At 35.5% G+C, this 17,487-nt stretch overlaps 1 protein-coding gene across 2 annotated transcripts in view; it reads left to right on the top strand.

Annotated features, from left to right (window-relative positions):
• The window catches only part of LEPR (leptin receptor), a 74,004-nt gene extending 57,041 nt beyond the window's left edge, over positions 1–16,963 (top strand). The window contains exons 16-18 of one of the 2 annotated variants that reach the window (XM_040232661.1): positions 1,681–1,783; positions 2,634–2,709; positions 15,375–16,963. In XM_040232661.1, coding sequence (XP_040088595.1) covers positions 1,681–1,783; positions 2,634–2,709; positions 15,375–16,202 — 1,007 coding nt within the window. In that variant the 3' untranslated portion in view covers positions 16,203–16,963. Of the gene's footprint in view, positions 1–1,680; positions 1,784–2,633; positions 2,710–11,851; positions 14,065–15,374 lie in introns of those variants that run through there. The other variant, XM_040232660.1, reaches the window with a different exon arrangement.
• The last annotated feature ends 524 nt before the right edge of the window (positions 16,964–17,487 follow it).

Raw genomic sequence — 17,487 nt, 5'->3', positions numbered from 1 at the left:
AAGAGCCCAGAGTCTTCTGTAGAGGTGTCATGGGTGACTGTGTTAAGGGTATATGGTTCCAAGGTGTCATTAAGAATAATCAGGCATGATATTGTGTTCCTGTATTGGTAAGTAACACTTTCAGTCTCAAATTGGGTAGAAAGTTGATTGTTGTTTGGTCACTAAGTTATCTCCAACCTTTTGCAACCCCGTGGTCTGCATCACGCCAGGCTTCCCTGTCCTTCACTATCTCCCAGAGTTTGCTCAAACTCATGTCCACTGAGTCAGTGATGCCATCCAATCATCTCATCCTGTTACCCCTTTCTCCTCTTGTTGTCAATCTTTCCCAGTGTCAGAGTATTTTCTAATGAGTCTGCTCTTCACATCAGAAAGTTGATGGAAACAAAAATGGAAATACCCACCTATGCCACAAAATATATTATCATAAAGGTTAATTGAAAAAATATTAATTTGCTGCCCAATTAATATAAACACACCTAACCCAAACAATAAGCTTTGACATACTTATGGAGTCTAAATTTTCATCATCTTCTAAAGGAAAATTTTTCTGAAAATAAAACTGGAGAGACAGGTATAGAAAAAAGTTCACTGGGTATCATATTTCTGATTCATCTTACTGTACTTGGAGTGGGAAGATTTTGATTTTACTATTATTTTTCAAGTTGTTTTAAAATTGAAGCGACCCAATAATGAAGTTTCAAGAGAGAAATATTTTACTTGGTTTTAGAAGTAAAATAATTATATATAATTTCATTCATGTACTGTTCAACAAATATATATTGAACACTGTTCTAAGCATTGGGGATTGAATATTGAACATCAGTCTGTACCCTAAATGGAGCTTAAACTCTAGTACTCAAATGACAGACAATAAACAAATTATATAGTGTCATATAGAAATAAGTATATGAAATTAAAATAAAAGTAAAATGAAGGAATAGAGTTAAAATATGGTGCATTAGTGTGTGTGTTAGTCACTCAATCATGTCCTACTCTTTGTGACCCCATGGACTTTAGCCCACCAGGCTCCTCTGTCCATGGAATTTTCCAGGCAAGAATACTGGAGTAGGTTGCCATTTCCTTCTCCAAGGGATCTTCCCAGTTCAGGAATTGAATCCAGGTCTACCCACACTATAGGCATATTCTTTATTCTGAGCAGTAATGATGGCCAAAAATGATGGTCTTTTTCTCTAAGAAGGTGATAAGTCCTGCAAGGACAAAGTGGAACATTTGAGTGAGGGGACAGCAAGTGCAAAGACCCTGAAGAGTGAGCATGCTTGGTAGTCCAAGAAGCAACAAAGAAATCAATGTGTCTGAAGTGAGCAAGATAGAAGTTGATGGGTCTTGTAGAATGCCTTCTCTACAAGCAGATGACTGACTCAGAGAGCCATCATAACAACTTTAATTGACACTTTGATTCATATAATTGAAAAGTGATCAGATGGAGAGAGCTGGCAAATACTTTTGAGAAAATGTTTTGCTACATTACAAGAAGCATAATTCTGAACAAAATAGTAATTATTTTATGATCAAAGCTATGCTTATGTCTTTCTGATTTTGGTATCTTTAAAGGTCATTCAGGTTTATGATGAAATCAGAAAAGATGTCTGTTATGATTTTTGATACAGAAAGATATTACTTCCTCAAGACTCTGAGTTGTGTGAATTTTTTCTTTTTCAGATGATGAAAAACACCAGCATGATGCAGATCTGTATGTAATCGTGCCAATAATAATTTCCTCCTCAATCTTATTGCTTGGAACATTGTCAGTATCACATCAAAGGTATTGTATGTGATGTTAAAAATCTCGAGCATATTCAAACCATTTTAAACCCAAATCAGAAACACTAAAATATGCTAAATATTTCATATGTATTCAGTATACAATAAGATGGCATAAGAAGAAAAACGATTCCTTATTTCAGGAATCCACACTGCATTTTGCTAGCACACATAAGCCTCAGGGAAGAAATTAGATTTTTAACAAATGTATATACATTCGTGAAATAACAAGCTTATAACAGAAAAGCCTAGGCAGTGTATTCTTAGAGGTGACAGGAATGGCTTTCAGAATTGTAAATCTAGGTTGAGGACTTTCAGTTGCAAAAATTTATTTGAAACAGTCAATTCACTTATGGCTAGTAGGCATTCTGCTTTTTAAATTTTAGCACTGTGTGGCTCCATTCTGTCTCATTTGAACTGCTTGAATGGTTCTTTATGTGCCCCATCACTCTGTGCTGAGAGGTCCAGACCATTGAGGTTATTTCCCATGTGGCAAATCTCTACAGAAATTTTTGTCTTCTAGCAGTGAAGAGGGAAAAGTGGTTTTAGAATCTGAATTTATCTTCCAATCAAGTGAGCTGATGGGGCCTGTGCAAAGTATTTAGCACAGGGCTAGGCATACAGTTTTCAATAAATGTTAGCTAATTTTTTATTAATATTATAGTGATCATTAACTTTGGTCTAGACATAAAGTTGGTAGAAATCTTCCTGTGATAGCATATGAAAGTAAATTTGATCCTACTGTGGCATAACCAATCTGGTAGACTTAGTTTCTAGTTGTTCACTTATTAACTGTTAACATTTTCAATGTGAATGTTCTCTAATTCTAATGCCTTGTTTATCCTTTGTAGAATGAAAAAGTTGTTTTGGGAAGATGTTCCAAACCCCAAGAACTGTTCCTGGGCACAAGGACTTAATTTTCAGAAGGTCCTTTTTTCAATTTTTTTTTAACCCCAAGTATATAATATTTCATTTTAGATGCTGTATATCTTTTAGAACTTCAAACATCTTTAAGTTTCAAAACTTTTTTTTAAGGATAAGGTTTAAATTTTATTTTATTCAATTCATCTTAATATGAATCTGTCTAATTTGTTATTTATTTTCATGGATAGGAAGATGCAGGGATTTGAAACCAGGACAAAACAAAATTCAATAGAAAGTTTATCATCTGAATTAACAATATACATACCTTTCTTCTGTGTCATAGAATATCATAAAACAATTATTAGAATGTTAGGGTCAGATCTGATGGAGAACAAATATTTGTATATACTTTTTGGGTATAAGTTGATTGTCCTTTGGAAAAGGCTGGAATCAATATTTTTAACCCTTGTAATTATCTTCATAATTACTTAAATCAATTAAAAACTACATAATCCTTTCCTGAAAGACCGCAATCTGAAAATGCAATTATCATAGTAAAGCTTACATTTATGGGTTCCTTTCAAGCTACTTAGGAAACAATTAGTCAACTCTAATAATTTGCACTTATGTCTGTAATAGATTTTCTCAGAAAACTCTAGAATTTAATAAATATATCATTACTTTCCCAAGTTTTCCTTGAAGCAGGGTTGGCTTTCTACCTATAAAACTGGGAAGATAGAATTCAGTTTTCATTGCAAAGTACCTCAATGATGTTTTGAACAAGAATCATATAGAGTTTATTCAGTCTCAGTAATTGTGTCATTGTAGTCACTGTTACACGTCTTCAGTGGTTTCTTTTTAGCTACAAGATCAAGTATAGTCCTTTTCAGCTGGTTCTCAATGACTTCTCTCTACAATCTGTTATCAACTTATATATTCCATTTTTCCTGTCCATGGGCCTTAGTCATGCTGACACTATTTCTCTCACCTCTACAGACCCCTCTACGTCAGTGAAGAGTTTGCTCTAAGCTCTTCTTTCCCCAAACCTTCTGTGAACAAATGTAGTTCAGAAGAAATTCTGCCCCCTCTAAGTTTCCAGAGCATTTCATTATTTATTGTGAAGTGTGTTCTGAGTTCTAGGGCTGTATTTTAAGACCACATGTATTATTGAGCTCCTCCTTCTAAATGCAAAATACTCAAGTCAAGATTCACAAAAGAATTAACAAAATGCTGATATCTTATCATATGTCCATTTACTTTTGTGCAGATCTTTGAGATACATATTCTTACATTCATTAAGATTTTTATTTCAATTCTTGGTATCTTAGTTTCCTCTCCTGTAAAATGAGGTTTAATAGAACTTACCTCATTGAGTTGTTTCAGGGAGTAAAGAAGATGATACTTCCAAATAGTAGTGTCTCAATAAATTATCATTATATTGCATATTTACATGTTTTACATTGCTATTCTTTCAGTTACCCCACGGAATAAGTATTAGCATCTCCATTTATAGACGGAAAAAACCTAAAGCTTATACTGGTTAGGTAACTTGTTTTAGAGTCTGACTTAGTTTACTAATTTGTCTAATTTTTAAGCCTATTCTATTAGTAATTGTTCTCTCTGGCTTTCCTTTTTTTTTGACCATGACCCTTGATGAGAAATATGCTTTACCTTGCAACCTAGTAAATGTATAGATATAAATAATATGCATTTGCAGTGCCCTCTATCTTCAAAATTTTATTTCATTTAAAAAATACTGGTTACAACCCTGTAACTTCATTCACATACTAATGAATATGATTTGCAATAACAAAATCACTGCTCTACAGTTTACCAATGAACAAGTGAGTGAACAAAATAAGTAATATTGTGGGCAAAAGAATGCAAGCAACTAAATTGTCATCTTTCAGCAGAAGAGATGGTGTTTTATCTTCAGACATGGTAGCACTGTAGTTTCACATACTTACATGCATACATTATCTTTACAGAAACTTCACTTTGCCTGGATCTAACCAGCCCCACACCCATACACTTCTCCGCTATGCCCTTACTATAAGCCACAGAATCTCCTTTCATTAAAACAGACCTGGTGATTTTTTCAATTAGTAAAATATTTATTCCTCTTCTTTCTCTTCCATTATGAGTTCTTACAGTGACATTTATTGTAGTGATAGTGAAATTTCAGCCATGTATATTTATTTGTCATTCATTCATTCCTTTGTCAACAAGCACATAATGAGAATGAGTATTTACATGTAAGTCTAGGATATTGCTAGGCTCTGGGAAAACAATTTTTAAGATATCGTTCTTACCATCTAGGCAGTGACAGGGGAAGTCATAGAGGAATGACTGGTTAAAAGCAGTATAGAATGAGCTTGTCTTCTTTTCTCTCTCTAAAATTGTTTATTCATTTATAATTCAGTCATTAATTCATTCCATGCATTTATTCAAGAGATATTTATTGAATATTTATTCTAATGCCAGTCACTCATCTAGCCCCTGGGGTTAAAATGATGGGAAAATAAAAACTCTTGGAGTGTACAGTCTATGGGAAAGATAAGATTAATCAGTTTATAACTGAAATGACTATATGTGTTATATATAATATATATATGATAATATTACAAACACTAATAATGATAAATGTGTTGTGAAATAAAGGGACCCAGTGTGCTGAGTGTGTTATGTGGGATGGGGGTGGTGAGTGTGTGAAGGTAAGAAAGTGACAGTTGAGCTAAGATCTGGAAGATGAACAGTGATCAAGTAGGATTTGTGGGGGAGCGTGAGAGCCCAGGCAAGACCACCCGTGAAAACAAAGCCCTGTGGTAGGAAGGACCTTAGCACATTCACAAACTGAAAATAGGGAGGTTAAAAGACAAAGAGTAAAAAGGAGACTATTTTCTTAAATATTGAGGTTTTTTCCTTCTTTGAATATGAGAGGAATTTTGTAAACAAAAATCAAAGTACTTAGCTAACTAAAAATGTAAATACTTCACTGTGTCAGTATATATAAATTCTGGAAATAACAATCCTACTGTCTCAGAGAAGCTGAAACACTCAGTCTTCAAAATGGTAAGCTCTGAAATCTCTATGGACCACCAGGAATAATGGCTTCTAAGTGTTTACCAGGGCACGGAAATGGTCCGGCCGACATCAGCAAAATGTAGTTTGACCCTGCATCGAGTTTTTCTACCTTCCAGAAAATGCTGGACCCAAAAGAATGTAGACTGAGTCAGTGACTCTAGCCTGCACGCTACCCCGCTGTGTCATGTAGCTCCCTGAAGAGGAGCGTCATGCCGCAGCGGATCGCCTGGCAGACGTGTGCCGCAGACAGGAATATCCCACATGCCCCCAGGTCCTGGTAAACTGAGAAAGTGTGAAGAATCTCTGAGTAGGGTGGGTGAATGACAGTATTTGTAAGACTGAGGTTTTTTTTAACTTTTGCAAATATTAGACTTTAAAATCTTGTAAGGTATTCTTTAAGCATAACTAGCCCTCAAGATACTCAGTTTATTACTTGGCTTAACAGGTACTCAGGAATAAATCAGTTTTTGGAATGTATCAGGAATATCTGAAGAGTAAAGAAGAATGCAATTTCAAAGGTTTTATTGATAAGAAAAATCTAATCTTCTAAAATTCAATAACTTCCTAAAATCTCACCTTCTACTTTAATCTCCTAACTAAAAGTACTTTTTGGGGGGACAAATAATACAGTATAACTCACATTATATTTCTAAAGAGGACAAGACAATTTACTATCTGCTCCAAACTTAAATCTCACCTTCCACTTTAATCTCCTAACTAAAAGTACTTTTGCGGGGACAAATAATACAGTATAATTCACATTATATTTCTAAAGAGGACAAGACAATTTACTATCTGCTCCAAACTTTCATATTCATATTATTTTATTTAATTTGGTCATAGACCGAATAGCTTTATATTTTCTGATTACAAAACTGAGGCACAGAGTAGTTCAGCAGCTTGTCTTGATCAGACAGCCTGTAGGTGTGAAAACCTTGGTTAAGCTCAGGTTCATTGTACTCCCATTGACACCCTTCCCATCGAGTCCATATTAACAATGGATTGCTTAATATACTTAATGCCACTAAACTGTGCACTTAAAAATAGCTGAAATAATACATTTTATGTATATCTTAACACAAAAAAGTTGCCAAAGACTCCAAAGAGACATTTCTGCAAAGAAGATGTACAAATAGCCAATAAGGAAAAATGAATATATGTTCAATGTGATTAGGCAAAGATTAGGGAAATGTAACCAAAAGCACAAGATAGCACTTTATGCTAGCTACGATGGTATAATAAAAACAACAGGTAATAAGTGTTGGTGAGAATGTGGAGAAATTGGAACTTTCCTGTACTGCCAGCATGAACGTTAAAATGGTGCAGCCATTTGCTCTTAATTTTTCTGGCAGGTCAACCTTTATATTTCTAAAAATAAGATACTTATGCCATTATGAGATGTAAATATTTAGCGATTTCTGGCTGTAGTGGAGACTTACTTACACACATACTTCTTTGCCCCTTCTTTCCCCATGCTATTTCCATATCATATTGTTAGTCACTTTTTTTTCAGTTCCTTCAGTAATCAGTCTATAATCTCAGTCTAGTCTTCTAAAACTCCATTTGTTGTTCCATGAAATTGAGACTGTTTCTTAGAACACCCCCCTTTATTAAAATAAAGACATTAGCTCTCTTACCTTTCCCTCCATGTCTCTCTCCACTTCCCAACCTTTGTCAACTGTTAACTTTACATTTTCACTTAACTCAGGGTCGATAGCATGTTCTGTGCTATAATTTGTCTGGAGTTAATTTTAAAAAGTAAAAACCCAATAAACCGTATTTTCATTGTTATGAGTTTATAAATATTGTTCCTTGCAGAACCAAGTAATATAATGTGATTATATTACCACACTTTGTGGTTCCAATGACACAAAATAGTTAAAAAATATATTTTAGAAACACTCCACCCTGTTGATCTGAATTTTGTCAAATTTTAGTTGGCCTCATTTTTAATTTGTCTGTTTTGTTTTGTGTTTGTTCTGCTTTTTGTAGAGCTTCTAATTGCTTCTTAATTTTTTTTTTAACCTTCTGTATGCTGTTATTGTACGCGCATCTTCGCCGGAGACCTGTTCCCCGGGCACTCTGTCCAGGAAATCCTCTATCCTCCTACTGTGATCTGAATTAGGCCTTTTCTAACATTACTACAAGCCATCCCTCTGATTTTTCCCTTAACTGGTTTCTAGTTGAGGGATGCAATGCAGGAGACCCTGGTTTGATTCTGGTGTCAGGAAGATCCCCTGGAGAAGGGAAAGCTGGTTTCTAGTGGAAAACTGTTCTCTAAACACTTTTTCTTCCTCTTTTTTGATTAACTACCTCCTTATATAATCTGCCAGGAAATATTGTGTAAGTTGAAGTCTCTCCAAGCCTGAAATTCTTTTTCTTGTGCCTTCCTTTATTGATATTTTGGTTGAATAGCAAGTTCTAGGTTGACAAGCCTTTCCAATAAAACTTTGAGACAATTCCTGCCTTATCCTCTAGCATCTGGTATCACTTCTGAGAAGTCTAGTGCCACTCTGATTTTTACTCCTCATTGGTATCATGCAGTTTTCTTGCTTTTAATATATTATCCCTGTTATTGATGTTCTAAAATTTTAGTGATAAGTCTAAACCTATTTAGGAAGATTCTTTTTCATTTAACTTTGTTCTTGTTTGAAGACACTTTTGATTCCAATCTCCTGTCAATTCTAAGAAATTATATTATTTTTTTTGATAACTTCCTCTCCTTTTATTTCTTTGGATCTCATTCTAGAATATATATTAGGTGGATGTTGAACCCTCTGCATAGACCTGTACTTCTTATCTCTTCTCTAATATGTCTGTTTCTTTGTCTTTTTTTTTTTTTTAATGTTTGAGACCTTGCCATACCCTGTTCCTTCAGTGCCTCTATTGAACATTTGCTCTTTATAGTTGGAAATTTCCAACTATTCATTTCCAGTGTATCCTGTTCTGACTTTATGCATGCAATATTTTCTTACTAAAAATAACAACTCAGAGGATCATTCTTTGTTTTAAAAATTCTCTTTTCTTTTATTCCTTGAACTCTCTGTTTCTGCTAGGATCATATTCTCCTCCTGTTTATCTTGGCTTTTTAAAAAAATCTCACACTTTCCACACATATGTTGTAATCCTTTGTTTTTCTTTCATATTTAAGAAAGGGACTGCTGCTCTGAATGGGTTAGAAAGGGCTCTGCTAGATGAGGAAAGACATGCCCATAGACACCAATACTCCTCAGCTGCTAGATTCCTCCTCAGATAATTTTCCAGTTACTTTTAAGAACAAATCTTCAATTTGAGTGTGGGGAATATGAAGCCTTTTCCATGTGTAGAAGAGGGAGTAGAAGAGCCCCATTCCATATAAAGAATTTCCTGTTTTCAGGCAAAGGTCTCATTTCTTCCTGTGTTTTTACCTGCTTTTTCTTCACCCCTCCCCCCATCTCTACTATATCAGTTCAGTCGGTTCAGTCACTTGGTCGTGTCCAACTTTTTGTGACCCCATGGACTGCAGCACTCCAGGCTTCCCTGTCTGTCACCAACTCCTGGAGCTTGCTCAAACTCATGTCCATCGAGTCAGTGATGCCATCCAGCCACCTCATCCTCTGTCACCCCCTTCTCCTCCTGCTTTCAATCCTTCCCAACATCAGGGTCTTTTCCAATGAATCAGTTCTTTGCATCAGGTGGCCAAAGTATTGGAGTTTCAGCTTCAACATCAGTCCTTCCAGTGAATACTCAGGACTCATTTCCTTTAGGATTGACTGGTTGGATCTCCTTGCAGTCCAAGGGACTCTCAAGTGTCTTCTCCAACACCACAAATCAAAAACATCAATTCTTCAGCGCTCAGCTTTCTGTATGGTCCAACTCTCACATCCGTACATGACTACTGGAAAAACCATAGCTTTGACAAGAAGGTCCTTTGTTGGCAAAGTAATGTCTTTGCTTTTTAATGTGCTATCTAGATTGGGCATAGCTTTTCTTCCAAGAAGCAAGTGTCTTTTAATTTCATGGCTGCAGTCACCATCTGCAGTGATTTTGGAGCCCAAGAAAATGAAGTCTGTCACTGTTTCCATGGTCTCCCCATCTATTTGTCATGAAGTGATGGGACCGGATGCCATGATCTTCGTTCTTTTGAATGTTGTGCTTTAAGCCAGCTTTTTCACTCTCCTCTTTCTCTTTCATCAAGAGGAGGCTTGTTAGTTCTTCTTTGCTTTCTACCATAATGGTGGTGTTGTCTGCATATCTGAGCTTATTGATATATGATCTCCACTATATGCAACAGGGCGAACTGTCTCTCTCTTCAGCTAGGGTTTTCCTGCTGGCTCAGCTGGTAAAGAATCCGCCTGCAGTGTGGGAGACCTGGGTTCAATCCCTGGGTTGGGAAGATCCCTTGGAGAAGGGAAAGGCTAACCACGACAGTATTCCTGCCTGGAGAATTCCATGGACTGTATAGTCCACGAGGTTGCAAAGAGTCGGACACCACTGAGCCGCTTTCACTTTCACTTTTCACTCTCCCCCCATCTCCACTATATGCAGCAGGGCAAACTGTCTTTCTCTTCAGCTATAGCCCACCCTGGAGGTATTCCAGCCTGCAGCTCATCTCCTTTGGTCTACTCTGCTCCTCCACTTGTTTTCCATCTATTAGAAATTTGAAATCTCATTCCCTCTTAACCTTCTCAGATTGTCTCATTTGATTTATTCATGCACTTTCATTCTAACAGAGCCTCTACAGAGATAAGAAAGAAACATGCCTGCTCAGACTGCCGTCTTGAACCACAATACTTTCCTACACCATTTCTCACAATACTTTAAAAACCAGAATCTTTAACAGCATTGCAATCAATTATACTTCAATAAAATAAATGAAACCAAAATCTTTTTTAAAGTTCTGAAATAGGTTAAAAATAAAAATTTTAAACAAAGGTTGAAATTCTTGTAGGAAAACATATTGCAGTAAGTCAATAGCCTTATTTTGCTTCTAATTCAAAACTTTTTTTAACCTCTTTCTTTAGGATTTTGTCTAATCTGTTAGTTTCTTCCTCTAAATCCAAACCATCTACATTTGAGGTGTCTGCCTGTGATCTAACCCTGCTCCTTTGTGGTCTACATTTATGTCTATTTCCACGAAGTGTACTCCGACTTAACCACCTAATTACTTTGGAGTGTTTAAACTAAAATCAAATGGATTATTTTTCTTTTGAGTCAAAGATTATCCTAGATTACACCACCTGTTCTAGTTCTCAAAAGAAAAAGCTTAGTAACTCATAAACTCCTAATACCGTTCTCATGGATCTGAGGCAGATTGTCCCTGAAACTACTAGAACAGCCTTGCAGAAGTGTCAAAGAGCTAATGTAGTCCCCTAAAACATGATTTCCATTTTCTCTATTTTCTTGTCCTTCTTAATATCTATACATGTGCCCTTGGGTCATAATGAACCAGAAGAGGTGATAAATTAATCAGGTCAAATCTATCACAGTAAATAGAAAAAGCAAAAGAAAGAACATGTTCTCTTCCCTAATTGTGTTTAAAATATCTTTTCATCTTCCACTGTATTATAGACATTGTTGGATTAGAGAAACATTCAGAATCCTCATTCTACTTTGGTTAGCTGTGCAACTTTAAGCCTTGATCGCTTCCTCTATAAAAAAGGGAGAAATGTGGACCAGATAGAACTTTTTTCTAGATTAAAAAAACCATGATAATTTTATTCTTCTTTACTATTTCAAGTCTTCTCTATTTTAATTGAAAAAATTATTTTCAGAGATCTGTTACTTTACTCTTTCTTGTTTCAAATTCTCAATATTTGCTCTTTTTCTTCCATTTGCTTTTAATTTTCTCAGCTCTTTGTTCTTCTTTGCTTTTATTTATTCTATTATTCCTCTATAGATTTTCTTTTCTGGGATCACTAAGGCTATCCTTAGATATTAAGGCATGCATTAAGAAAATCATAGAGACCATCTTAGTTCAAAATGTTATCTTTTCTTAAAAACATGCATTACTGTAGTTTAACACAAGAATTTATGATCCACTACCCATGCCTGACAGAACATCTTTTTGATTTCTTTTATCTTTTGCTTTCGGAGTGGTTTTTATTTTGCTTCCTTATTTTGTTTTATTTTATCTGAACAGAGAACGGACATTCTTTGAAGTCTAATCATGGTCACTTCCGATGAATCCAATCTGCCAGCTTCCCAACATTCTATAGAGTATTAGAAGATTTTTACATTTTGAAGAAGGGGAGACAATCTAAAAAAAAATTGGTGAAACTATTGAGAACTAAAATATGGTGGATTATGTTGATTTAGAACTTAAAATAGATGAGTAAATTTGGAATTCAAGACATTGATCTCAGTCCAGTTCAGTTTGGATGTATGATTACTTCTCAGGTCATCTCAAAAGTAGTATTTATGATATTTGGCTTTTGATTTGTCCTTTGTCTGGTTATAAAACATTAAAAAATATGACTGTTGCTCTCAGCACATATCTATTAGATATCATCAAATTTATAGTAGATAATGCTGTAACTGCAAATACAATGACTCTAAATATAAAACTGTAGCAAAAATTTTTAGTTTACATTTTCTGTCTAAAAATTTCCATTTTATATCCTTTTATAGACACTTCAGCCTATAAATTGAACCATTTGGGTATTCTTTATAATGTCTTGGAGATCTTATATATATCTAACTCTGATCCATATGGGAATTTTCATTTTAGCCTTGAAAATGGCCTAAATGCTAACTTCCATTTCAGTTCAAAGACAGTTTGTTCTATTCAAAGGCCAGTAGAAGTTACAGTTCATTTTGGGATGACCTGACATATCCAGGTCAGGCTGACCAGATAAGAAAACACATCAACTTCGAATTCGGCATCTTTGTGAAATTCTTTACTAAATTTAATTTATTTACACTGAGCCACCCAAAGCTTCTAGCAGGCAGGGAAGTGGGCGGTGATGCAAAAAGGGAGGCTCTCTAGAGCTTTTAGTAATAGCTCAAAGCAAACCCAGGACTTTCCTCCCTGAAAAAAAAGACCACCACTAATGCCATGAATTGCCTTGTGCGCTATGCTGCTCACATTATAAATAAACCAAAGCCTCTGCTTGATTAACCCAAATAATATTTACATTTAGTATACGTATGCATCACTTACTTTTAGATTTCATTTACAGTTTGATTTGAATGTTAAAAAAATAAAAATAAAAATCAGGAAGAAAGTGTCCTTTCCCCTCTTCATTGACTTTTAAGAGATGTCGTTGGAATGTAAAATTGAAGCGTGAAAATATGAAAGGATATTAATTCCTTCTAGCTGAGTACATATTTAATATGCTCTCAGACTGTTCTAAAATCTTGAAATATTAGATGTATATGGTAATTGAAATGATTTTTTAAATAAACATACTCTTAATAAGTATTTGTGACCCATTGATAAAATATACTTTAATAATATATGGATATGTGTTTGTTGTTGTTGTCTTCCACTATTAGTGAACTCTTTCATCAAATGCATTTGAAGAAGTAAATTATTTGGTATAACAGATTAATTACCAATTATGAAGTTTTAGAGGGCATGAAATATGTCACACATGTCATTTGAAGAACATCTGTGAGTTTGCATGTTATGTGCTATTCTTATTTTTGTGTTCAATGTTAATAGTATGTAGTTCCTTTATTTGTAGATTCTAATTTCTTGGTTCATTTAAATTTTAAGAAAATCAATACATATATAGTAGTAACCTTAAGAAAAAATAAAATGAGCAAAAAAATTTTGAAGGAAATTATATAAATTTAATTATATATTTCTCTCAGAAAGAAAACAGGAAGAGGAATAGTTTTCTCTTTACACATTATGTTCATAGAAAAATAGAAAACTTTGTGTTAATACAGTATTTGTTATTATGTAGTATTTTAATCTCTGTATAAATCTATTCCATTATATTTGGTATATTTATTCCTTTATGGTTATAATCACCCATATATTTCATTGAGTTCAACATTATGTTAAATGACTTGTCTTTTTACATGGGATATATTTGCCATTATGAATGTTGATTATATCATTATTTCAAGCAATATATCTGAATTCATTCTATTAGTTAAGAATTATAAAATTCAAATTTTTAATTATATGTATAGCATAAAATTGAACATGTTTTCTATAGTACTTCATTTAGTTGTGTTAATTTTTCAATCTGCTGTGTCTACAGTTTTGTTTATTTTTCATTTATTTTTTCAATATGTTTACATTGTATGAGTTGAGCTTTTTTGCACATAGATGCTTGCTTGTAGCTGCTTAGCAGGATTTGTTGTAATGTAACCACTGTTCTTATAAAAATATGATGTGCATTTGTTTTGCATCTTTGTCTTCATTCCACATGTCCTATAGCTTATATTTTTATGTGAAGTTATTTATAAGGAATGGTTATTTAAAAGTCTGTGATCATCTCTTTCACCTTAATTGTTTTCAACAAATAGATATTCTTAGTTCTTATTTCTGATAGTCATAAATAGATTTTTGGTATGATGTAAGGTAGATAAGATCACATACAGTTTACATTCATGTCATATATTATGTCATGTAGTAGTCATTTTAGCTATCTGTAGCCAAGTTGTATTGCTCCTTTGATTTTTTAAAAAATTTGTTCATTCACTTTTGTCTATGCTGTGTCTTCATTGTTGTGTGGATTTTCTCTAGTTGTGGTGAGCAGAGGCTGCTCTCTAGTTGTGGCGCCAGGGTTTCCCGTTGCGGAGGCTTCTCTTACTGCAGAGCACGCGGCTCTAGGGTGAGCGGGCTTCTGTGGTTGCAGTAGTTGTGGCTCCCGGGCTCTAGAGTGCAGGCTCACTAGTTGTGGCCCGTGGGCTTAGCTGCTCCACGGCACGTGGGATCTCTCTGGATCAGGGATGGAACCTGTGTCTCCTGAATTGGCACATGGATTCTTTACCACTGCACCACCAAGGAAGCCCCGCTCATTCGATTTTGTATCAATTTACCTTTTAAACGTGATTTAAGAGATTTCAGTTTGTGGAAGTGTAATTTGCTATACAATATTAGAAATTCTTCTAGAGATAACACTTTTGAATTTCAGTGTTCTCAGTCACATCTGACTCTTTGAAACCTCATGGACTATAGCCCATCAGGCTCCTGTGTCCATGGGATTTTTCAGGCAAGAATACTGGATCCCATTCTCCAGGGGATCTTTCTGACCCAGGAATCGAACCCATGTCTATTGTGTCTCCTGCATTGGCAGGCATATTCTTTACCACCAGCACCACCTGGGAAGCCATCGAGAGCTATGCACTTTCAGATACTATCTAATGTATTTCTTGTACAAAGCTACAAGGTATATATTGAACACAATTTTACAGATGAGGAAACTGAAAGGCAGAGAGGTTAACGTACTTGTCTATGATCATAGAAATGGAAGGACTCAAATTTAAGTCTTTCTCATGCCTGTTTTAAACAGTATCTTATACTACCTGTCCCTTACGATTTTTGATCTATTTATTTCAGTCCAAAATCAATTAGTTTATGGTTGATTTATGTCCTTTCATATTAACTTTCACACTTCCATTTCTTCCATGATATCATAGTGAAGCAAAACAAAACAAAACAGAAATCAATACAATTGAGGATTAAAATGTGTCTTTTCTTTTAGCCAGAAACATTTGAGCATCTTTTTATCAAGCATACAGAATCAGCGACCTTTGGTCCTCTTCTTTTGGAGCCTGAAACCATTTCAGAAGATATCAGTGTTGATACGTCATGGAAAAATAAAGATGAGATGGTGCGAACAACTACCGACGCTCTGCTTTTGACGACTCCAGATCTTGGAAAGGGTTCTGTTTGTATTAGTGACCAGTGCAGCAGTGCTCAGTTCTCTGAGGCTGAGAGCACAGACATCACCTGTGAGGATGGAAGCAGGAGACAGCCTTCTGTTAAATATGCCACCCTGCTCGGCAGCTCTAAATCAGGTGAAGCCGAGGAGGAGCAAGGGCTTATAAACAGCTCAGCCAGCAAGTGCTTCTTGAGCAACCATTCTCCACCAAAGGAGTCTTCCTCTAAGAGATCATGGGAAATAGAAACCCAGGCATTTTTTATATTGTCAGATCAGCATCCCAATATAATTTCACCACACCTTCCATTCTCAGAAGGCCTGGATGAACTTTTGAAACTTGAGGGAAATTTCCCTGAGGAAAATAATAATGAAAGGCTTGTCTATTATTTAGGAGTCACTTCAGTCAAAAAGAGAGAGAGTGATGTGTTTTTGACCAATGAGTCAAGAGTGTTGTCCCCATTCCCAGCCCACTGTTTATTCACTGACATCAGAATCCTCCAGGACAGTTGCTCACACCTTGTAGAAAATAACTTCAACTTAGGAACTTCTGGTCAGAAGACTTTTGTATCTTACATGCCTCAATTTCAGACTTGTTCCACTCAGACTCAGAAAATAATGGAAAACAAGATGTGTGACCTAACTGCCTAATTTCACTCCAGAAACATCTAAGATTTATGATATAATTGAGTCATATGAAGGTTAATATATTTCACCATTGGTTAGGAGAGTAGAAAAGAAAACAGAGTCAAATTTGAAAATGATTGTTCCAGAACTAATGGTAGCTATGCTCACTCAAGTAATACAGACAAAGGGTGTGAGAAAGCCTTCAAGAGCCTAACAATGTAGACTGACTCTTCTAATGATTTTGCTAGTCAGCTACAGTGGGACAGTCTCCAGAGACTTTTGTCTAGCTAGCCATAAACCCAACAGTAGTATTTTTGGGGACATCGATCCTATGTAGAAGGAGCTAATCATCTGAATTACATTCACATCTGAAAGACTTCACACTAACACTTGTGAAAAATGTAACTATTTTCAAAGGTGTGGTTATTTTACCTTGAGTTGTCTTTACTGTGTGCTCATTTACACACACACACACACACACACACACACACACACAATCATACCCAATAGGCATCCTTGTGCATTTTAAAAGTACGTAATGTATTTGTATTTTGTGATGTTAGACTGTGTGATTTGAAAGTGTTTTTATTTCACAGACTTACCTTGAGCACTCACTCTGTGATCCACACTCAGCTAAATGTTGTAGATAAATAGAGGATATTGCCCTGGGCTAGGGGATATACTTGTGAAGATACATAAGAAATCAGTCTTTATGTATCAAATCTAAGATCTGTACCACAGAATGAAACTACCTATTAGAATGATGATACCCACAAATATTTTGATAGCAACACATATTTATGAAAATATACTGTCTGCCTTAACTTTTCTTTGGCTTCCCTGATAGGTTGGTGGGTAAAGAATCTGCCTGCAATGCAGGAGACCAGTTTGATTCCTGGGTTGGAAAGATCCACTGAGAAGGGATAGGCTACCCACTCCAGTATTTTTGGGTTTCCCTTGTGGCTCAGCTAGTAAAGAATCCGCCTGCAATGTGGGTGACCTGGGTTTGATCCCTGGGTTGGGAAGATCCCCTGGAGAAGGGAAAGGCTACCCACTCCAGTATTCTGGCCTGGAGAATTCATGGACTATATAGTCCATGGGGTCGCAAAGAGTTGGACATGACTGAGTGACTTTGACTTCACTAACTCCTCTTTATAAAGATGTTGACATGCTCACTTTCTCATGCAGTTAGATAGTTAAATATTACTGTATGTGACTCTGGAGTCCTTGTCTTCTTCATTCCCACTTGCATATACACTAGTTTTTTCTCATTTACTGAGCATTCTCCCTATATATAAACCAACCACTA

Source organism: Oryx dammah, unplaced genomic scaffold (genome assembly GCF_014754425.2).
Source record: "Oryx dammah isolate SB20612 unplaced genomic scaffold, SCBI_Odam_1.1 HiC_scaffold_28, whole genome shotgun sequence".
Lineage (NCBI taxonomy): Eukaryota > Metazoa > Chordata > Mammalia > Artiodactyla > Bovidae > Oryx > Oryx dammah.
This window is presented reverse-complemented; position numbering and strand designations above follow the sequence as displayed.